At 45.7% G+C, this 23,751-nt stretch overlaps 1 protein-coding gene across 4 annotated transcripts in view; it reads left to right on the top strand.

Moving 5' to 3' along the window:
- The window catches only part of TNRC6C (trinucleotide repeat containing adaptor 6C), a 569,817-nt gene that overhangs the window by 499,450 nt on the left and 46,616 nt on the right, over positions 1 to 23,751 (top strand). For 2 of the 4 annotated variants that reach the window (XM_069752117.1, XM_069752116.1), the window contains exon 6: positions 9,954 to 12,497. In XM_069752117.1, coding sequence (XP_069608218.1) covers positions 9,954 to 12,497 — 2,544 coding nt within the window. Of the gene's footprint in view, positions 1 to 6,268; positions 6,479 to 9,953; positions 12,498 to 23,751 lie in introns of those variants that run through there. The other 2 variants (XM_069752118.1, XM_069752119.1) reach the window with 2 other exon arrangements.

The following is a 23,751-nucleotide window of genomic DNA, read 5'->3' as shown; positions in this document are numbered from 1 at the left end:
TTGCTGCGGGAGTTAAGGTTGGGTACAGTAGGTCATCACACTGTGCGTGTGGAGGAATTCACTGTGGGGGTATTATACAGCATTTGTGGGGCCTCATGATTTCTATGTACGCCCATGAGCGTTTTTCCATTGCTTTAACTCTAGCTGCTCCGTCTAGTGTCAGTGGCTGCGGTGACTGCCATCTCTGTAACTGAGCCCTTGCAGCCGACACTGAGAACAGCTGATCAGCGGGGGTGCTGGGTGCACCTCCACCGATCAGGCTAAGGATAGGTCATCAATGTTAAAGTAATGGTGAACCTCTCTAAAGAGGATCTGTCACTGGGTTAAACATTTGTCTGATTTTGTTCTTAATTTATTCTCTCTGCTCCCACGAGTATTCCGTTTTTTATAAATCCAATATATGGTTTCAGAGATATGAGCCTTTTCTCCTTCACCTCATTGGGGGACACAGGACTGTGGACTGTGGGTGTATGCTTCTGCCGCCAGGAGGCTGACACGAAGTAAACGTGAAAAAAGTTAGCTCCTCCTCCGACGTATACATCCTGACACTGGCTACCGGAGAATCCAGTTCATGCTTAGTGTCTCAAGGAGGCACACCTATGGGTCCCGGATCCTTTGGACCCTTTTTTCATCGCTACATCTATGGATTGAGGGGGCGACGGATCCTTTTGAGGGTCCGATTTCCCCAAACCAACAACGGGCAAGTACGTGTGAGTTCCTCCACGTATCCTTTCCCGCGACGGATCCCTCACCGGACTTGGCCCTGACCACCCTGAGGTATTTAGACCCTAGGCTGTACAGGTGCCCTTTGATGTCCGTGTGACCCCCCCCCCCCCTATTCCTACACCTCTGCTCCGCTGCGGTGATGGATGGTGTGGTGGACGGTCCCTCTCCTTATCCTGGGCAGATAATGGAGCCAGGGTTCCTGCACCGTCATTTGCCTCCCCCCGCTGGATATATGCTGGGGGTACTCAGCCTGCAAAATGGGGGGAGTGGCAAAAAGGGGGCTCCTGAAAGGGCGCACAATGCATCTGTAGATGCTGATTTACCTGACGCTGCAGGTTCCTCCAGGCGTCTTTGTGCATTAATAGCGGCGCTGCAGTCCCCGGGCTCCGGTGCTCTGCGGCAGTACGGTGGCGAGTCTCGGCGGCGCTGTGCGGCAGCTGCTGCGGTACTTTCCCTGCGCCGCGGCGGTGTTCTCCTACTGCTTTTGCACCAAACTGGATTTTCCGGTAGCCAGTGTCAGGGTGTATACGACGGAGGAGGAGCTAACTTTTTTTTCACGTTTACTTAGTGTCAGCCTCCTGGCGGCAGCAGCATACACCCATAGTCCACAGTCCTGTGTCCCCCAATGAGCGTCTCGGAGAAAAGGATTTTACGGTGAGTAACACAAAAATCCCTATTTTATTCAGTACTAATTTTTATAGGTTTAAGTAATGGAGTGTGTCTCACAGGTTAATTAATGCAGAGGAGCCTAATTACTTGCCCCTTGGAATCCCGTGAGTCATACCCTTGTAAAGACCATGAAAATTTGCACTAAATAAAACATGCCCATATCTCTGGAACCTTTATAGCAGATTTACAAAAACCCCCAGAAGAAATAGTGGTAATAAAATAGTGAAAACTGGACTCTATGGACTTGTTGACAGGTCCTCTTTAGGCATCACCAATAAGCACTCTACCAGAGACTGGTGTTTGTGCCTAATGGTTACATATCTATATATATACATATAATCGTCTAAGGTCCACCTCCGTCTGTTTCTGTCACGGAAATCCCGCGTCGCTTATGGGTCGCGGCCGGCTGGGCGTGACCAATCAGCGACAGGCACAGTCCAGCTGCGAATTGGCCCCTCCATACTCCCCTCCAGTCAGCGCCCATATACCGTTGCAGCAGTCCGTTAAACGCGTTACACCGCGGCATAATGCAGTATAACTCAGTCCGTTAACGCTGCCATTACCCCTGTAAGTGTGACCAACTTTTTACTATTGATGCTGCCTACGCGAGATCGCTACATCATCACGGGTTATTGCCGCAAGGCATTACTGGGAAAGGAGCGTCGCGAGGAGCATCGCTAAAGGCCTGGGCTGGATCCGGGGGCCGCCGGAAGGTGAGTATATGACTATATTTTTTATTTTAATTCTTTTTTTTTAACAGGGATATGGTGCCCACATTGCTATATACTACGTGGGCTGTGCTATATACTACGTGGGCTGTACTATATACTACGTGGCTGTGCAGTATACTACGTGGCTGTGCTATATACTGCGTGGGCTGTGTTATATACTGCGTGGGCTGTGTTATACACTGCGTGGGCTGTGTTATACGCTGCGTGGGCTGTGTTATACGCTGCGTGGGCTGTGTTATACACTGCGTGGGCTGTGTTATACACTGCGTGGGCTGTGTTATATGCTACGTGGGCTGTGAGACTTTCGCCCGGGGCCCTCAAAAACCTGGAGCTGGCCCTGGCTTCACTGATTGGTCCTGGCCGTCCGGGACCAATCAGCGACAGACGCAGTCCGGCCGCGAATTGGCGCGGGATTGAACCTCGCTTCGCTGGTTGGTCGCGCCCGGCCGGCCGAATCCTGTGTATTCATTGCATTATTCTGAAATCTTCATAAATAAACTACATACATATTCTAGAATACCCGATGCGTTAGAATCGGGCCACCATCTAGTTTACTATATAATCGTCTAATTCTTTAATCCGACAAGGAAAATGCCCCAAAGTAACAATAAATAAACTTCAAGCAGATAAATAGACTTAAGTTTCATCCCCCCCCCCAAAAAAAAAAACTACTTGAAACAAGTAATAAAAAAGTTATATAAAATTAAAATAATTTTATTTGACACCAAAAAAAACGATTCACAAAGGTTAAAAACAAGAGGGGCAGTTTAGCACTCATAGCATTACAAGCACTCACATTTACTGAACAAGTTCTGTCAGTCACAGTGAGACGTAGTTCACTAATGCTTACTTCATAAATAAACTACATACATATTCTAGAATACCCGACGCGTTCGAATCGGGCCACCATCTAGTTTACTATATAATCGTCTAATTCTGTCTGTAACAGAAATCCCGCTTTGCTGATTGGTTGCGGGCGGCTGGTGCGACCAATCAGCGACAGGCGCGGTCCGGCCTCGAATTGGCGCGGGACTTAACCCCCACTCACAGCGTGACGTAGTTCACTCACATTTACTGAACAAGTTCTGTCCGTCACAGTGCCACGTAGTTCACTCATGTTTACTGAATAAGTTCTGTCAGTCACAGTGAGACGTAGTTCACTCACGCTTACTTCATAAATAAACTACATGCATATTCTAGAATACCCGATGCGTTCGAATCGGGCCACCATCTAGTTTCTAATAAGGTATTTTATGTCATAGTTTGCATACATTATATCGTTTACAGCTTGTACTGCGCTCTGATTTTGCATGATGCTCAGAGCTGTAGTTTCCATATATTATTCCAATTGAATCATATTATTTATTTATTTTTTTTATGCTGGTTATTCCTTGGGTTGTCTTCTGCGGATTCTGGGTGTACTACATGCTCTGCTGTAGTAAATTGTACAAGTCGTAGTGTTTGCATTAGAAGGTATGAGTTAAATCTTGCAACCGTCCAATCAAAATTTTGAGATTTTTTGTGTGATATTTTTAAAAGAATATAGGGAACTAGATGCTGGCCCGATTCTAACGCATCGGGTATTCTAGAATATGCATGTCCACGTAATATATTGCACAGCCCACGTAGTATATTGCCCAGCCACGTAGTATATTACCCAGTCACGTATTGGCCAGGTACATAGTATATAGCACAGCCCACATAGTAGGGTATATTGCCCAGCCACGTGGTATATTGCCCAGCCACGTAGTATATTGCCCAGTCACATAGTATATTGCCCAGCCACGTAGTATATTGCCCAGTCACATAGTATATTGCCCAGCCACGTGGTATATTGCCCAGTCACATAGTATATTGCCCAGTCACAGAGTATATAGCAGAGCCACGTAGTATATTGCCCAGCCACGTAGTATATTGCCCAGTCACATAGTATATTGCCCAGTCAGAGTATATAGCAGAGCCACGTAGTATATTGCCCAGCCACGTAGTATATTGGCCAGTCACATAGTATATTGCCCAGTCACAGAGTATATAGCAGAGCCACGTAGTATATTGCCCAGCGACGTAGTATATTGGCCAGTCACATAGTATATTGCCCAGTCACAGAGTATATAGCAGAGCCACGTAGTATATTGCCCAGCCACGTAGTATATTGCCCAGTCACATAGTATATTGCCCAGTCACAGAGTATATAGCAGAGCCACGTAGTATATTGCCCAGCCACGGCGTATACAGCACAGAGCCACGTAGTATATTGCCCAGCCACGTAGTATATTGGCCAGTCACATAGTATATTGCCCAGTCACAGAGTATATAGCAGAGCCACGTAGTATATTGCCCAGCCACGGCGTATACAGCACAGAGCCACGTAGTATAGAGACCTAAAAAAAACACACTCACCTTCCGAAGGCCCTTGAAGTCCTGCTATACTTGCCATCCGCCGGCTTTCTCGCTCGTCTCCACGCTCCCGGGATCGCTCCATTGCAAGCAGCAGCTTGCAGTCCCGTCCCAGGGCTGGTGTGAGCAGGACCTATGATGACGTCGTGGTCACATGACCGTGACGTCACGGTAGGTCCTTGTCATACACCAACCCTGGGACGGCACCGGACCGCAAGCTGCCGCTTGCAATGGAGCGATCCCGGGAGCGTGGAGACGAGCGAGAAAGGCGGCGGAGGGTGAGTATAGCAGGTTTTTTGTTTTGTTTTTTATTTTTTTTCACATGACATATTTTTACTATTGATGCTGCATAGGCAGCATCAATAGTAAATAGTTGGGGACACACAGGGTTAATAGCAGCGGTAACAGACTGCATTACACCGTGGCATAACGCGGTCCGTTACCGCTGCCATTAACCCTGTGTGAGGGCAGACTGGAGGGTTGTATGCAGGCGCCGGGCAGTGAGTGCGGGGAGTAAGGATCGGCTATTTTCTTCCAGACTGTGCGCGTCGCTTATTGGTCACGGCAGCCATGACAGGCAGCTGCCGAGACCAATCTGCGAACGAATAACCGTTAGAGACAAACAGACAGACGGAAGTACCCCTTAGACAATTATATAGTAGATTTGGAAATGCAGAAAGAGAAAGACTATTGAGTATAAAATGATTATTATTATTTATGTAGAACCATTTAATCCTTTTCCATGAAGTATAAAATCTTTAGCAATCTTGATTAGGGTAAGGGCTGGCGCGTTGACTTTTGAAAGGTCCATTTACACTGGGCAGGTTCTGCTCATGTACATGGTTCATTGACGATTGTCTGAGTGGATAGGTGCTTTTTTATTGGCCTGTTGATGTGGCGTGATATTTCGTATCAGGTCTGTTTAATGTGTGTCGTTTTTTTTAAACCTAGAGAATTTAATCGAGATGTCGGTATTATTGGGGCTTTATGAAGATAGTTCATGATTTCGGCTCCGGTAATGGTTCCGTGCAGTGTGTGTATTCCGTTGGTTATTGGGAATACGTCGCTATCGTTGACACGGAGGAGCGCTGATGAGTCGTAGCCTTTAATAATGGGTCTCGATGACGGCTGGGGACACGTTGCAGCGAGATGCCATTGTAGTTTTCCAGCCCGCCATGTCTTGTTGAGGCCCTCTACGCTGCACATGTATAAACAACCCTGGCTTTGATTAATGCGCTTGTGTCGTGCTGCTCCAGACTTGGGAGATGGAGGCTGGGAAGTAATTATGGTGGCTGGCACGGCGCCAGTGTGCACATACATGTGGGTCTTGTTCCGAATGTTAATGCTAGAATTGCTGCTTTTTGACTCTGAGGCTGCTTGAAAGGAAGGAGGGGGCACTGTAGAGGGGGAGATGAAGCTGAGCGAGCAGCATGTTAGTAAGACTCCAATCTCCAACATACCTCTGTTCTTTTGGCTGACTTTCAAACTCTGGGGTATGGGAAGGAGGGGGGGGGGGATGTAACGTCGTGTTAATTGTAACTGGGTCCTGATGTGAGAATGTTTTTGTGACACATGAAAGAATTTCGAAGGAAGGAAGATGGGTTTAGTGTCAGATGCAATTACATAACCAAAGCCTAAAGAGTCTGAGGCTGTTGATACCTTCACCCAATCTGGGGAGGGGGGGAGTGACCGTGTATGTGTGTTGTGTGCGTGAAGGGGGAGAGCGAGGGAACCTCCCTGTAAGGGCATTTCCAAACCCAGTGCAGCAAAGGCCCAAATGAGCTTGCAGGTTGTCCGCTCCCCGGCTTGCACAGAGGTTTTCTTGGCACGGCTACAGGATGAGGCTTATACTGTGCACAGGCGACATATCGAAGCCGAGAGCCTGGTTGCAGAGAGAGGCGGCTCTGCACACAATGTAGCGTTTCCTAGGATGGTTGGGCGTCACCTTTCCGCAGGTATTTCACTCCCTGTCAGTCCCCCCGATCCGCTCCTCCCTTCCTCTGCCCCACGGCCACAAAATATTGTTAGCAAATTGCTTGAAATCTGTAAATTGCATAACGTCTCTCGGAGGCAGCGGCGTTCTGAGCTTCTTTTTTTTTTGGCTCTAGTTCAGGTTTCAGAAAATGGCGTCTTCACAGGCTGAGCTGCTTTCCTCTCGTATGCTGCTTAGGAGGAAAAAAAGGCAGAAAATAAAAGGAAGAGATTATGTGCAGCGTTCGGGGCTTCTTAATAAGCTGGTGCTGATTTAATTGGTTATGGCTTTCACAGCTCACTCTCCCCCCCCCATCCCGTAACCACCGTCATGAACGTTGCATTTGTTTACTCCTGATTCGGGCTTTACGACCGGGGAAAAGTCAGATGTTTGTTTTCTGCAGCTCGGAAACGCGTGCGCTTCTGGGCCAGCGAGGGTTAATGGCAATGTCTGCTGTTTCTCTGGATTGCAGTCTGCATTTTAGTTTTGGCCGCCAGCTCCCGACATTAGCGAGCAGTGCTTGTGTGACTGTGTGCATAGTGGTCACAGTGGGCGTCCCTGTGTTACTGAGTGGGAGCGTACATTACGAGGGGGGATGTAATTAGGGGGGAGAACGTAATTGGCATCAGACGTGTTTACCGTCTGCTTAGGTACACCATTTAGGATCCCACTAATTGTCTTGTTTTTTTGCGTTTCTTCCTTGATCCCCCCTCCCCCCATGTAATATATGATATTGTGCATAATTGTGTACCACTCAGTGGCCCCTAATCCTAGCCACGATCCAGCTTCCTCGGATCCACCTACTAGGGCAGGTACATTTTACAGTAACCACTAAACATTGGGTAAAAATACAATTTCCATGCATATCTTCCCCTGCTCATACCTGTGACCCTTGCAAGACAATCTGGTTCCATTTTGGGGACCTTTCATTTAGTTGTTCCATAGATTTTACATTTATTGGGTGTCTTACTGCTTCCCGAGAGTGTGGTCACTCTTTGTAGGGGTACCAGCTGAAAACATCCCCCCTATTCTATCTATATGCTTTACTAGGCCTTATTAGTAAGAGTTGAACTGGACCGCCCCTCTTACTCCTCAGGGGATGAACCTCCCATGGCTGTTCTAGTACAGGTGGGCAGGTTCAGGCGCACATGTGCACTTGTATCAAATATTAGGCTTTAGGAACAGAAAATAAACATTCTATACGGGGTATGTACTATAAATATTATACTGTAATGTTGTATAAATATTTTTATATTAATTATAAAAGAAGAAGAATCTGCGTCGCTCATTTGGAAAGTCCAAAGTGGTGGGCTTGTGAGTTCTCAACCTCCGTTCACAATCCTAGGCCTTTAAAGGGAATCCGTTACCAGTTATTTGTCCCCTTATCTGAGAGCAGCATCCTGTAGGGACAAAGACCCTGATCTCAGTGATATGTCACTTACTAGGCCGTTGATTTACTAGAGGACTAGTAAACCAGATGCCGTCTAGTCCATCCCCCATCACTAATTGGCAGATTTCTCTTTTATCAGCAGATTATCACTATAGGACTAGTAATCCTGCTGCCATGTAGTCTTCCATATTCATGAGTTCTGTAACCACACCTACACCACTGCTTGGCAGCTTTCTGCCTATGCACAGTGTACATGGAAAGCTGCTACTCAGAGGTGTGGGCAGGGTTATACAGAGATTGGCATTCTGAGAACTGCTAGATCTGCTGCAGAGAAAATAGTGATTTTATCAAAACTGCAGCCAGGAGCCCAGCGATTGACACATTTCTGGAATCCGGATCTCTGCCCCTACATCATCCTGCTCTAAGATGGGGTAGCAAAAACCTGATGAGATTCCCTTTTTGAGGGTTGGTGTCGTAAGGTTATCTGCAGGAGCGCACCGCTTCCCTTTCCTCCTTGTTGATGGCATCGATGTGCTCCTGATAAACGACACTTTGGCATGGCTGCACCGCTGGTCCGAACTGTGTGCTGGTTTCCCTCTGTTGCATCGGCGGACTATAGGAGCATAGAATTTCACTGCATCCTTTTATCCTTCAGAGCACTATAGGAAGGCAACTGCATGTGTGCCATTCCTTGCCTAGGAAACTGGTCACCTCTGATAGCATGCAGAGGTGGCAGGTAACCTATGCAACAAGCAGTAATCAGAATAAAAGTCTACATTGTTGAGAACGGAGAGGATTTTTTCTATAAAGTAAATTGCAGCATTTATGATGTTGTAAAAACTTCTTTAAAACTGAAATAACAGAGAGAGAAGATGGACGCATGTTATATCGTTAAACTAATTTTTAGGGAGCATCTGCAAAGAGAGTGACAGGCTCTCTTCGTGCCCACTTCAGCATGTGCCCGTGCTCCCCCACATTTTTCACTCACTTTGTTTAATTAATCTTTTCTCTGCAGGAAAGTCTCAGTTGTCCATGGTGGGTGCTTAGCTACTCTTATACCATGCACCACGCCCTCGACAATTAGTGCTCCCCTATAGTGCACAGAACTCGCTCTTCAGACCCTAAAATGATATACTGTCTACTTGGGAGTATAAAATATGGTAGAGAGGTTGTTTTATAAAAAGTAATCTATACCATCGCACCTTCCCCACCCCTCATCCTAGCCCTGCCGCTGTTTTATTTTTATTTTTTTTAGTATGGCTCGGTACAATGCTACTAGGTCCTATATTATCACTTGATATTCAGCATTATTCGCCGGCCCATGTTGAAACTGTGAAAAGACAGGATTTGTTTGTACTTCTTAAATCTTAATGTGACCACTCTCCAAAATATCATTGAAACTACGTTCTGTGTTTTGCAGTATGATACGACGTGTACCTGCTTGGAGGGGTTGGGGACGGAAGCTGCAACAATAGCATGGCTTACTGCCACGTTGTATTGTAGGGTCATGAGAAGTAAGGGGCTCGTACAGATCACAGCGTGACCTCCTTGATCTTCTCAGATGTGAACAGAATAGAAGGGAAAGAACTTTAATTTGGTGAAATAAACCTTATGATAAAGTTGTCCTGCTTAATTTCCCTCTAGTCCACGGCTATAGACCATTACATAGACAAAAAAAATTGTACGTGCTTGCCAGTCTGCCCCGGTTAGCCCATCTCTGCCATTTTCTAGTCCATTAGGTCAGCCCAGTACACTCCACACAATTATCAGTGCCCAATCTTACATTCTGTAGACCAGGGGTGTCAAACTGCATTCCTCGAGGGCTGCAAACAGGTCATGTTTTCACGATTTCATTATTTGTGTAGGTGATTAAATTATCGCCTGTGCAGTACAAGGAAATCCTGAAAACATGACCTGTTTACAGCCCTCGAGGAATGCAGTTTGACACCCCTGCTGTAGACCATGAAAGGAAATACCGTTTGGATATATGTAATTATGTTGTTTGGTTTGTTTTTGTTTTTTCTCTTGTGTAGGTTCTGACATTCTTCCTTTTTTTTATACTTTCCAGATCTTGGTCACAGTGGTCTTGGAGACCATTATGAAAATTCCCATTGGGGACCGCAGCCTACACTCAGAGGTGAAACCAGTTATAGCTGGGATAAAGTGATAATAGACAGGACTGACAAGGAAGCGTGGCCTTCCATTACAGGAACTGAGACTGAATCTGCCTCAGAATGTACTACAGACACTGACTCTGCCTCCAACTGTGGCTCAGAGAAAAGTAGCATGGCTACAACGAGTGCCCAAGGCAACTTCACTGGACATACAAAGAAATCAAATGGCAATAATGGCGCCAATGGAGCACTCATCCAAAGCACTTCTAACCAGAGTGCCATTGGAGCTGGTGGAGCAAATGGGAATGGAAACTTGGCAAGGGTTTGGGGTCAAGCGTCTGGCTCCAACTCTAGCATTACACACTGCTCCTCTAGTAGTGGGGAAGGAAAGTTGGAAAGCATGATTGGAGAGGGTAGGAGTCAGAACTGCTGGGGTTCTTCCAACTCAAATACCGGCGTTAATCTTAACCTTAACCCTAATGCCAATCCAGCTGCCTGGCCTGTTCTTGGACATGAAGGAACTTTAAGTGGAGGTAACCCTTCAAATATTTGCAGTCCAGTCAGTGCCATAGGTCAGAATATCAGCAACCAGAATGGAAACACTGCAGGTACCTTAGGTGCTTGGAGAAATTTGCAGTCACAAGAGAGCACAGAACCACAAACGTCCACTTCTCAGAATGTGTCTTTCAGCATACAACCTCAGAACCTTAACACTGATGGACCAAATAACACTAACCCCATGAATTCTTCACCAAACCCCATTAATGCAATGCAGACAAATGGACTGCCCAACTGGGGAATGGCTGTTGGAATGGGGAGCATCATCCCACCACACCTGCAAAGCCTTCCTGGTGCTAATGGTTCAGTTTCCCAAGTAAGTGGAGTTGGTGGTGATGGCGCAGGCAGTTCGGTCTGGGGTTTATCACCAGGTGGCCCTGCAACTGGAAACTGCAGTTCTGGGTTTAATCAGGAAACTGGAGATACTGCTAGTACAGCAGTAAATGCTAAACAAAATGGATCAGGATGTGTAGCTCAGAAAGATGGAACAGGTGTTAGCGCATGGGATTCAGGACCACCTACCAGCCCAGGAGTACTGGCATGGGGCAGAGGAAGAAGTAATGGAAATATGCATTCTGGACCTTGGAGTCAACCAAACCGTGGCACAAACAACAACATGAATGGTGAATGGGTTAAGGCTCCAAACCAGCATTCCAGTAATGACATCAATGGAAAAGGATCAACAGGGTGGGATAGTATTACCATTCAGAATCCTCCTCAGCAGGGAAGTGATCAAACTAACTCAAGGGCCAAATCTGTATCGTCTGGGGCATCATCAAACGACAGTGCTGGAAATCAAAATGAAGGAAGGATCGGAGAATCTCAGCAAGGGGACAAGAGTTCGCCAGATCAGGGGCAGATGCAGTTGCCAAGACAAGACCTTGATCCAAGGGTCCTCTCCAACACAGGTTGGGGACAGGTCCCAGTTAAGCAAAATATTGCATGGGAATTTGATGAATTTCAGCGGCCTGACAAGAAAACTATTGGGACTGAAGCTTGGAGCTGTACAAACACACAGCCCCCAAACTCAGGGCGGAAGAGTGAAGGGTCCATCATGAACAGTACAAATACCTCTTCAGTATCAGGATGGGTTGGCCCCCAACCTATATCTGCTCCTGTAAATGCAGGTTGGGTAGAAAATAAAGCGCCAAATGGTCCAGGGGTGTGGGGAGATCCTGCAAGCTCTACTGTTGTCAATGCTGCTGCCAAAAGTGGTCACGCTTGGAGCGGGCCCACTAATCCAGAGGACAAGTCTCCAACTTGGAGTGAGCCTCACAAGTCCAAACCCCAAGGCTGGGGAGAGGGACAGAAATCAAATCCCAGCTGGCCAGCTGGTGGGGGAGACTGGAATGATGTCCCACCTGTTCCAACACATATGACTGATGGAAAGAAAAATGCAGCTGGGTGGGACACTGATGGAAAGTCTGGAACAGGGTGGAGTGAAAATTCCCGGGCTGGGACCAGTGGGTGGGGAAATGGCACAATCACTAAGGCAAATCCGGGTACAGGCTGGGGGGAACCCTTGAAAACTCCTCAGCAAAACTGGGGTAACAAACCCCAAGACAACAATGTGAGTGGCTGGGGAGGTGCTGCATCTGTTAAACAGGCTGGATCCGGGTGGGTTGGAGGCCCAGTGCCATCACCTCCATCAGTCAAGCAAAAGGATGCAAATTCTGAGCCTAGTGGATGGGAAGAGCCTTCACCACCGTCCATACGCCGTAAAATAGAAATTGATGATGGTACCTCAGCTTGGGGAGACCCGAGCAATTACAGTAGTAAAACTGTAAATATGTGGGATAGAAATAGCACCGTGGTTCAGACTGTCCCATCACCTAACGCCAACACCACCCCAATCACTCCTCCAAGTACTAGTTTGGTTGAACCACAGCCACCTCATCAGTCAAGTGCCCAGCAAAACCGATCCCCATTACTTGGTCCAGGTTAGTATTTTGTTTCATCATCTGTGTTTCTGTAAATTTCTTTGCTACTCTTATTTCCTTCAAGAACTTGAGCCTATGGGAATGTTATGAGTATAACATAATTATATTAGCATGAAATCACAAATGTAACACTATGTATTTCATCTGTTTTTCTTAACGGGGCTTTTCAACAAACTGAATCAATTCAACAAATCTCAATCAATTTCACTTTCTAAACTTTTTTGCAATATTTTTGTTTCCCTCTGCTAGTTTGCCTGCACTAGAATGTTTCTTAAAGGTTTCATCCAAACATTAAAAATTATGCCATATTAACAGCACTGCTTAAATGGACAATGCTCCTTAGCATAATGGGGCCACATGATTACTTATGAGCTGTGACTTGTTTATAGATTTTCCCTGCAGAGTGGCGCTCACCACCACCCTATGTGCATGCAATTGCAACACCGTTTTACACACTTGTTTGTTTCCACTCGGTGGGTGTACAACAGCGCCACTAGGCAAGAAAAAGGACGAGGAGACCTTTGTATTCTTATTCTTTAGATTTAAAGTGAAAGTCCTAGAGGTTAGAGTCTGACCAATCAAATCACTATTACATTTCCTTGTGATATATCATAATATGACAAGATAGGAATTCCCCTTTAACAGTATTTTTAATTCTAACAACTCCTCGACCTGTCATGTGAACACTAATTTACTGGAAAGCAGTATTATTATTATTATTATTATTATAATAGCACCATTTATTCCATGGCGCTTTACATGTGAAAAAGGAGTGTATATATAATAAAAAACAAGTACAGTAATTTTAAACAACACAAATCACGACTGGTACAGGAGGAGAGAGGACCCTGTCCATGAGGGCTCACCGTCTACAAGAGTGAATATAATTGGTCAAATCTGTCGCTGTCTAAAAGTTCCAACGTACAGACTCATTCAGGTATTTGGAGACCTATAGTCTAGTTGCAGCCTAATAGAATATACATAACTAGATGGCAGCCCGATTCTAAAGAATCGGGAGTCTAGAATCCATATATACTTTATTTATTCAAATGTAAGAATAATACAATTAATAAATAATAGTAAGAAAGAACAAAAATAATAGGCAGTATATGGAGAAAACACCAAACAAAAGTTCAAAATTGGTGTGAAAATGTCACTGAACCACTTCACAACTAAATATATATAGTTTTGGTAAATGGTATTATCATTTTTTTGACGAAATTCGGCAGGAGCTTGAAGAGCAACGTCACTGGGCCCGCCTCCACGCAGTAGAAACTTGCTGTGAGGTAAAAATTCAAAAATCACACCAAAATGGCGGGCGGAGTGTGTCACAGTACGGCACGTTTCTGATTGGTCGCTCGCAGCAGGCGGCAACCAATCAGACACTGGACACTGTTGACGTCACTTATCTCCGGACATTAGCTCCGGACATTAGCTCCGGACATTAGCTCCGGACAAAGCCACGGAAGTTGGCACAAATTGCAGGAAGTAGTATTCTAGGCAATTATATATTAGATAACACTGGGATAAGAAGTTAAAGATAATATAATATATCAAAATCATGATAAGAGCTCTTTAAAAACAGAGTTTTACATCTTAGACATTGATTGCATTTGGTGTTGAACTGGTTGTCTAGGGGTCCACCAGGAAATTCACCTGTTCTCCTGTGGCCAGTCCGTGCCTTGTTGCATAACCACATGTCCAGTAGATGCACCTGTTCTCCTGTGGCCAGTCCGAGCCCAGGTGCATAACCACATGTCCAGTAGATGCACCTGTTCTTCTGTGGCCAGTCCGAGCCTAGTTGCATAACCACATCTCCAGTAGATGCACCTGTTCTCCTGTGGCCAGTCCGAGCCTTGTTGCATAACCACATCTCCGGTAGATGCATCTGTTCTCCTATGGCCATTCCAAGCCTAGGTGCATAACCACATGTCCAGTAGATGCACCTGTTATCCTGTGGCCAGTCCAAGCCTAGGTGCATAATCACATGTCCAGTAGATGCACCTGTTCTCCTGTGGCCAGTCCGAGCCTAGTTGCATAACCACATCTCCGGTAGATGCATCTGTTCTCCTATGGCCATTCCAAGCCTAGGTGCATAACCACATGTCCAGTAGATGCATCTGTTCTCCTATGGCCATTCCAAGCCTAGGTGCATAACCACATGTCCAGTAGATGCACCTGTTCTCCTGTGGCCAGTCCAAGCCTAGGTGCATAACCACATGCCCAGTAGATGCACTTGTTCTCCTGTGGCCAGTCCGAGCCTAGGTGCATAACCATATGTCCAGTAGATGCTGGTCCATCTCTGAGATCCTGAGGTCTCCCTTATTCCTCTCCTACTTGATGTGGTTCCTGAGTCATCCAAGTAGAGAAGGGAAGCAGACATGTCCATTTATGTAACGAGTCACTCTATATTCTGGTATATGGGAGACTTGCCAAGGTTCTGATGACCCTTGTTTGTGACATTCAAGTGGATTCCCCTTTTTTTCAGTTTTCTTGTTTTATATATGTATGGCATAAGCCATACCAACCCATATATCAGAAGACTATCTAAATATGCATTGATAATTTATAGTTCCCAGATGTAGAAGATATTTAGCAGCCTTTTCTATGAAATGAAAGGAAAGCTACTTGGCTTCCACTTCCAGCTGAAGAGATGCGGCCTGCAGTTTGCATTTTTTTGGGTGGGTGGGCTGCCTACTATGTAAAAATTAAAGGGAATCCATCAGCAGGTTTTTGCTACTCCTTCTGAGAGCAGCGTAAAGTAGGAAAATTGACCCTGAATCCACTGATGTATCACTTAGTTTACTGGGTGCAGCAGTGGTGATACAATCAGAGCTTTTAGATTTAGAATGAAGCAGTGCTGAGAAAGCTAACCCCGCCCAGACTAAGCTTTCTGTGTATGAAGTCCATGGACAAGTGAGGTGCGTAGTTGTTAACCTCTTAGTGATAAATTGTTCTCAGTAAGTAGCACATACTTTGACATGTGACACATCCGTGAATTCTGTGTTTCAGCCTCTATCCCCTGCTGTCTTCAGATTACATAGCCAAAACCTGATGATATATTCTCTTTAAGTAGACCTTTTTATTCTTGTCGCTTGTTCTCCAACACTACCTTTAAAAGGAATCTGTTACCAGGCTTTTGTCACCTCATCTGAGAGCAGCATAATGTAGAGACAGATACTCTGATTGTAGCAATGTGTCAGCTTGCTGTAGTTTCAATAAAATCCAGTGTTTTATCAGCAGGAGATTATCACTAGAGGACTATTAAACCTGCTGTCATGAAGTCCTTGAGCTGACTATAACCCCAGTAAACCTGGTGACAGATTCTTTTTAAGGGTATGTCCAAATGGTGCATATTTTAGATGCCATTGTACCACACAGTTTTTGAAGTAAAATGTGCTTTAGGAAAACGCCAGCAGAGTTTTACCTGAAGTGTTTTTTTTATGTCTTTATGTATGTCTTTTGCAGTGGCTTTTTTTTTAACACTATATATATAAAGCTGAGTGTGTGTGTGTGTATGTATGTCCGGGATTGGCATCTGCACCGTCGCAGCTACAGCCACAAAATTTTGCACAGTCACACGTCTGGACCCCGAGAGCGTCATAGGCTATGTTGTGAGGTGAAATTTTAACCCCACGCTTTCCAATTCACCAAACAATTTTGCCCCTATCTACATAATGGGGAAAAGTGAAAGGAAAAGTGTTGGAGGCAAATTGACAGCTGCCAGATGTGAACAAGGGGGACTTAAAGAATGAGAGCGATGGCGCCAAAGAGTATATACCATACAGTTGCTAAGGTGGGGCCCCGACATGGGATACTCGCCACACACGGGGATATGAACACACACACAATGTGCTTGATCACATACCACCCTCAGCACACATTTCACCACACATACACCAACCTCGCCACATAAAAGTCGAAACACAAAAGTCGCCGCTCAAAACTCGCCACGCGCAAAACTCGCCACATGCAAAAACTAGGCTCACGCAAAACTCGCCACAAGTGCAAAACTCACCTCATGGAAAACTCGCCACACGCAAAACTTGCACACGCGGAAAAATTGCCACATGCACAAAAGTTGCAACACATGCAAAAGTTGCCTCACACAAAACTTGCACATACTCAAAAGGTACTACACATAAAACTCACCACGCGCAAAACTCGCCATGCGCAAAACTTGCTGCACACAACTTGCTACACTAACCTGTCACATGCAACTCGACACACAAAAAGTTGCTACACGCATGTTGCCACGCAAAACTCATCTCACAAAAGTCGCTACATGCATGTCGCCACACGCAACTCAACACACACAACTTGACAAACGAAACTCTCCCTAAAACACACACAAGTCTGGTATTATCCTTCAAAAATAAAAATCTGATTAATAAGCAGACAAACTACAAGAGCAACTAATGTACCATATAGGAAATACGGCAGCTGTCAGTCACATGACCTGTCTATTATGTGTATGTGTGAGCTAATATATACTGCCAGGGGGAGGGCTTCCTGTTGGCTGGGGATTTATCAGGCTGCCAATTTAGCTTACAAATACTGAGGTAAAAATACTGACCAAATAACGTGTGAATGCGGTCTAATACAGGAGCAGATGACCTACAGGTATATACTATATACATAAGTGGATGACACACAGGTATATACTATATACAGGAGCAGATGACCTACAGGTATATACTATATACAGGAGGAGATGACATACAGGTATATGCTATATAGAAGATGACATACAGGTGTATATACTATATACAGGAGGAGATGACACACAGATATATACTATATAGGAGGAGATGACATACAGGTATATACTATATATAGAAGGAGAAGACATACAGGTATATACTATATATAGGAGGAGATGACATACAGATATATACTATATACAGGGGAGATGACACACAACAGGTATATACTATATACAGGAGATGACATACAGGTGTATACTATATATAAGGGAGATGACAAACATGTATATACTGAGGTGAAAATGAGAGGTGTGAGGTGAAAATGAAAAGGTGTAAATGCAAAATGAGAGGAGTGAGGGAAAATAGTGGAGTGATCGGAAAATGACAGATGTGAGGTCGAAATGACAAGTGTTAGGGGGGAATGAGAGGAGTGAGGGAGAAAATGAGAGGTGTGAGGGGGGAAATGAAAGATGTGATTGGGAAAATGAGAGGCATGATGGGAAAATAAGAGAAGTGAGGTGCTATAACTAACCACAGATATTTACTATGCCCAGGCAACGCCGGGCTCTTCAGCTAGTATATGTGTGTGTGTGTGTATGTGTATATGTGTGTATATATATATATATATATATATATATATATATATATATATATATATATATATATATATATATATATATATATATATATATATATATAGTAATAAGTGGCGGCTTCTTGTCAGAGGCTGCCAAAATAATAGACCAGTCACGTCCTTTAAAGGTGTTGTGCCATGTACAAAAGTACATTTTAATCAACAAATTTTGGTATAGAAATAAACTCCACCATTGGATGTATAAATAAAATGTTCCTGTGCTGAGATAATCTTATTAATGTGCCCCTGCTGTGTGCTGTGTAATGGCTGTGTCTGACTGTACAAGATTATGGTCTGATGGTACCACAGCTCCAGGGCAGGGGAGGAAGCAAAAGAGTATACAGACAGGACAGCACGGGATCACAGCTGATTCTTTCTGTGAGGTAAAACATTGCTTAAAAGCAGGCAGGGAAATGTTTTACCTCACAGAAAGAATCAGCTGTGATCCCATGCTGTAATGTCTGTATACTCGCTTTTGCTTCCTCCCCTGAGCATTGTTCTTGCAGTGTGCGTGTGTGTGGCCAGCCTTAGACTAACGTTAGAGAAGACAGGCTCATGGACTAATCCGGTACAGTGACATATGCCGAGGATGGTAATAGCAGTTTATTTTTCCGATAATCTCTATTGCTTCAGTTATCAGAGACTTTATTGGGAAGCTAAATTACATTCTAAATCGTGCTGTGGGGCGGCTTGAAAAGCTTTAAGGACCCAATATATTCTCTTTAAAAGTGCATGTTTTCCGGGGAAATTGCCAATAGACATGGAAAAATTCACGTAGAAAAAGACCCTACAAAGTCTGAAGCTAAGACCCATCGAAGTTTTCCTGGCGAAACCACCTGTTTCCTGGCGGTTTTGCGATAATTTTTGCTGCGCTAGGCTGTCGGCAGCCTTATTCCGTGATCTAAACTACAACTACCAGGCGACTTCCTAGCAGAAGCCACCCCAAGAATGAACATGCTATGTATTTTAACCGTTTTACTGTTTCCGAAGCCATTAAAAGAATTAATAACTGACTGAACATATGCACAGCAATGTAGCTTTTTCAATTTTTTAGCCAGTTTTGCTGTGCTTTTTTTAGGCAGGTTCCAGAAGACATCATATGCAAGCTCACTCGTGTCTTTTTTTTTTTTTTTTTTCTTCTCATATGTGAAAAATGGTCTGTGGTCTCGGTCTTCTCGTGTGGGGGAAACCATATCCTAATATCCTAAGCCTCTGTTACCGATTACGGTAAACAAAATACAGACAAACATGGATCAAAGTAGGACATGTCTACTTTTTTTTTTTTTAGATAATTTTCTGCTACAAAAGGACATGTTAAAAGGCATATGGATCGTAATAGGTCCGTGATCTGTCTGCAAAAATAAGTGTTCACATTATAATTATAGATTCACATTAGTGACTCACACTAGTGTTCACTAGGGTTGAGCGACCTTGACCTTTTTAGTCGAGCCGTGTTTCGCGAAACCCGACTATCTTAGAAGTCGAGTGGAATCGGCCGATTATCGCGAAAAGTCGGGTATCGCCCGAAACACGAAACCCAATGCAAGTCAATGGGGGAGCATAGTCGGCAGTGAGTGGAGGCCAGGAAAACACCTACACTGCCCATTTTAATGGCAAAAACATCCATTCTTGTTAAAGAAGCTTGTCAATCGTAATTTACCTTATAATAATTGGAAGGCATTTGAAATTGGGGGTCATTTGGCTAAAGTTGTGGGGGGTAGGGCTGGTTCAAGTAATTAGTGGGCCCAGTAAATCTGGACCACGTCACGGCAGTGGAGCAGGGAGAGGTAAGTATTTCAACTTTGCAAGTGCTGTGATCCTGAGCAAGCAGGGGGGGCCCACGCATTGGCACTGGCACAGGGCCCCTCAAAGTACAGCGGTGTGTTTGCACGGCGGGGGCGCCTCCCACCGGCAGCAACACTTTTGCGTACTATGAGAGGCCCTGTGCCAGTGACGTCGCCAACTAGTATTCCTCCCCCCACCTGATGAAGGAACCTGGACTAACCAGGGGGCATTGCAGTGGAGGACAACTGGAATGAGAGGCTGACACAGAGAGTAGGCCCAAATCAGTAAGTAGTCGACATGCAGTTCAAAATTGGCAACCGTAGTAAACAGGCGGCCCAGCTTTGTTCAGTTGAGGAGAACAGCAAGGAGTGGCAGACACCGATAGTAGGCCCCAACCCAACTAGTAGGCCAAATGCAGTCTAACATTAACAACTACTTAACAAGAGCCTGAAAATGGAATTTCAGGACAGGAAACCAGGAGAACAGCAAGGAGTGGCAGACACCGATAGTAGGCCCCAAACCAACTAGTACGCCAAATGCAGTTGTTCCATTTAACTACAATTTAATGAGAGCCTGAAGATAGAAGTTCAGGAAAGGCAACCTGGAGAACACCTTGGAGTGTAACACACCATCTCTCTACACCCCATACCCAATTTGTAGGCCTAATGCAGTGTAGTTTTCAACAACTACTAAACGAGAGTCGGAAGACCGAAGCAATGTGGACGAAACCTGGGGAACACCTTGGAGTGGAACACACCATCTCTCTACACCCCATACCCAATTTGTAGGCCTAATGCAGTGTAGTTTTCTACAACTACTAAACGAGAGCATGAAGATCGAAGCAATGGAGAGGAAACCTGGGGAACACCTTGGAGTGGAACACACCATCTCTCTACACACCATACCCAATTTGTAGGCCTAATGCAGCGTAGTTTCCAACAACTACTAAACGAGAGCATGAAGATTGAAGCAATGAAGAGGAAACCTGGGGAACACCTTGGGGAGGCAGACACCGTTAGTAGGCCCTACCAAAGTTGTACACCCAATGCAGTTTTAAAATTCCTAGAGGCTGAAAACAAGACTATTGACGCTCAGCTTTTTTCAAAGGAACACAGCTGAATTGAGTGGCGCAGACAGACACAGGTAGTAGGACTCAAACCAAAAATGTGGCTCACTGCAGCAGAAAAAAGTTACAGGGGTACACAAGCTGCAGTGCTCTGGGCAGTGGAGGACAATTTCAATAGTGAACCGCAGACAGACTTTGTACGCCTACTATTAAAAAAAGGATGCTCTATGCAATTATAAATTGCTTCCAGGGGTACACGGGCAGCAGTGGTGTGGTCAGTGGAGGCATATTGTAAGGAGTGACCGCAGACAGGCATCGAAGGCCTAAAATAATAACACATGGCTGTAGGCAATTTTAAATTGGTTCCAGGGGTACACGGGCAGCAGTGGCCTGGTCAGTGTAGTAGTAGTAGAAAGAACGGACCTCAGACAGGCATCGAAGGCCTGAAATAAAAAAAATTGGGCTGGCTGTAGGCAATTTTAAATTGGTTCCAGGGGTACACGGGCAGCAGTGGTGTGGTCAGTGGAGGCATAGTGGAAGGAGTGACCGCAGACAGGCTTCGAAGGCCTAACATAACAAAAATGTCAATACAATGGTATTGTCAGTGGCAGGCATTGAAGGATGTCAGCGCATAGACTAAATATTGGTGGAGCTGTGAGATAATTTTGCAAGTGGTAGAGCACTGTTTGAGCTGGGGGGGGGGGGGAACTGTCTTGTGGCCGGCGGTACAGGCCCAGGGCCCCTCATATTACAACGGTGTGTCTGACGTTGGGTGCGCACCACCACCGCCAGAGACACTTTATTGTACTAGGAGGGACCCAGTGGCAGTGCCGTCGACCAAAAGCGGGCACACCCACCTCTTCAGACAAACAGCACTATTACGGGTGCTGTCGCCAAGTGTCGATACCACGGCCCCGTGTGGGGAGTTTGGCCATTTAGTGAGGTGTAAACATGTCGTATGCTGGACAATCAGGTGCAGAAAATTACGAGATTGGAAAAGGCATTCAGAATAGTCCACAGGCAAGACCTTTTCATAGGAAAGCTAGGTGTCAGCCGGGCAAGGTGGGGCAAAAGATTTCGAAATCCAGTTGTGGTTCATTTTAATGAAGGTTAGATCATCTACATTTTGGGTAGCCAGACGAGTCCTTTTTTCTGTTAGTATTGAACCTGCAGCACTGAATACTCTTTCTGATAGAACACTAGCTGCCGGGCAAGCAAGCTCCTGCAATGCATATTCTGCCAATTCTGGCCAGGTGTCTAATTTTGATGCCCAGTAATCAAATGGGAATGACGGTTGAGGGAGAACATCGATAAGGGATGAAAAATAGTTTGTAACCATACTGGACAAATGTTGTCCCCTGTCACTTTGAATTGATGCTGCAGTACCTGTCCTGTCTGCGGTCATAGCAAAATCACTCCACAACCTGGTCAGAAAACCCCTCTGGCCAACGCCACTTCTGATTTCTGCCCCTCTAACTCCTCTGGTCTGCTGGCCCCTGCAGCTCGTGTGAGAACGATCACGGGCGCTGTGTGCAGGGAATGCCAGAAGCAAACGGTCAACAAGAGTTGATTGTTTGGTTGCTAATATTAGTTCCAAGTTCTCATGTGGCATTATATTTTGCAATTTGCCTTTATAGCGAGGATCAAGGAGGCAGGCCAACCAGTAATCGTCATCGTTCATCATTTTAGTTATGCGTATGTCCCTTTTGAGGATACGTAAGGCATAATCCGCCATGTGGGCCAAAGTTCCAGTTCTCAAATCTGCGGTTGTGCTTGGTTGAGGGGCAGTTTCAGGCAAATCCACGTCACTTGTGTCCCTCCAAAAACCAGAACCCGGCCTTGCCGCGCCACCAATTTCCAGTGGCCCCGGAAAAGCTTCCTCATTAAAAATATAATCATCCCCATCATCCTCCTCGTCCTCCTCCTCCTCTTCGCCCGCTAACTCGTCCTGTACACTGCCCTGGCCAGACAATGGCTGACTGTCATCAAGGCTTTCCTCTTCCTCAGCTGCAGACACCTGATCCTTTATGTGCGTCAAACTTTGCATCAGCAGACGCATTAGGGGGATGCTCATGCTTATTATGGCGTTGTCTGCACTAACCAGCCGTGTGCATTCCTCAAAACACTGAAGGACTTGACACATGTCTTGAATCTTCGACCACTGCACACCTGACAACTCCATGTCTGCCATCCTACTGCCTGCCCGTGTATGTGTATCCTCCCACAAAAACATAACAGCCCGCCTCTGTTCACACAGTCTCTGAAGCATGTGCAGTGTTGAGTTCCACCTTGTTGCAACGTCTATGATTAGGCGATGCTGGGGAAGGTTCAAAGAACGCTGATAGGTCTGCATACGGCTGGAGTGTACGGGCGAACGGCGGATATGTGAGCAAAGTCCACGCACTTTGAGGAGCAGGTCGGATAACCCCGGATAACTTTTCAGGAAGCACTGCACCACCAGGTTTAAGGTGTGAGCCAGGCAAGGAATGTGTTTCAGTTGGGAAAGGGAGATGGCAGCCATGAAATTCCTTCCGTTATCACTCACTACCTTGCCTGCCTCAAGATCTACAGTGCCCAGCCACGACTGCGTTTCTTTCTGCAAGAACTCGGACAGAACTTCCGCGGTGTGTCTGTTGTCGCCCAAACACTTCATAGCCAATACAGCCTGCTGACGTTTGCCAGTAGCTGCCCCATAATGGGAGACCTGGTGTGCAACAGTCGCAGCTGCGGATGGAGTGGTTGTGCGACTGCGGTCTGTGGACGAGCTCTCGCTTCTGCAGGAGGAAGAAGAGGAGGAGGAGGGGGTGCGAACGGCTACAGCCAACTGTTTCCTAGACCGTGGGCTAGGCAGAACTGTCCCAAACTTGCTGTCCCCTGTGGACCCTGCATCCACAACATTCACCCAGTGTGCCGTGATGGACACGTAACGTCCCTGGCCATGCCTACTGGTCCATGCATCTGTTGTCAGGTGCACCTTTGTGCTCACAGATTGCCTGAGTGCATGGACGATGCGCTCTTTAACATGCTGGTGGAGGGTTGGGATGGCTTTTCTGGAAAAAAAGT

This window comes from Ranitomeya imitator, chromosome 2 (assembly GCF_032444005.1).
Source record: "Ranitomeya imitator isolate aRanImi1 chromosome 2, aRanImi1.pri, whole genome shotgun sequence".
NCBI lineage: Eukaryota > Metazoa > Chordata > Amphibia > Anura > Dendrobatidae > Ranitomeya > Ranitomeya imitator.
This window is presented reverse-complemented; position numbering and strand designations above follow the sequence as displayed.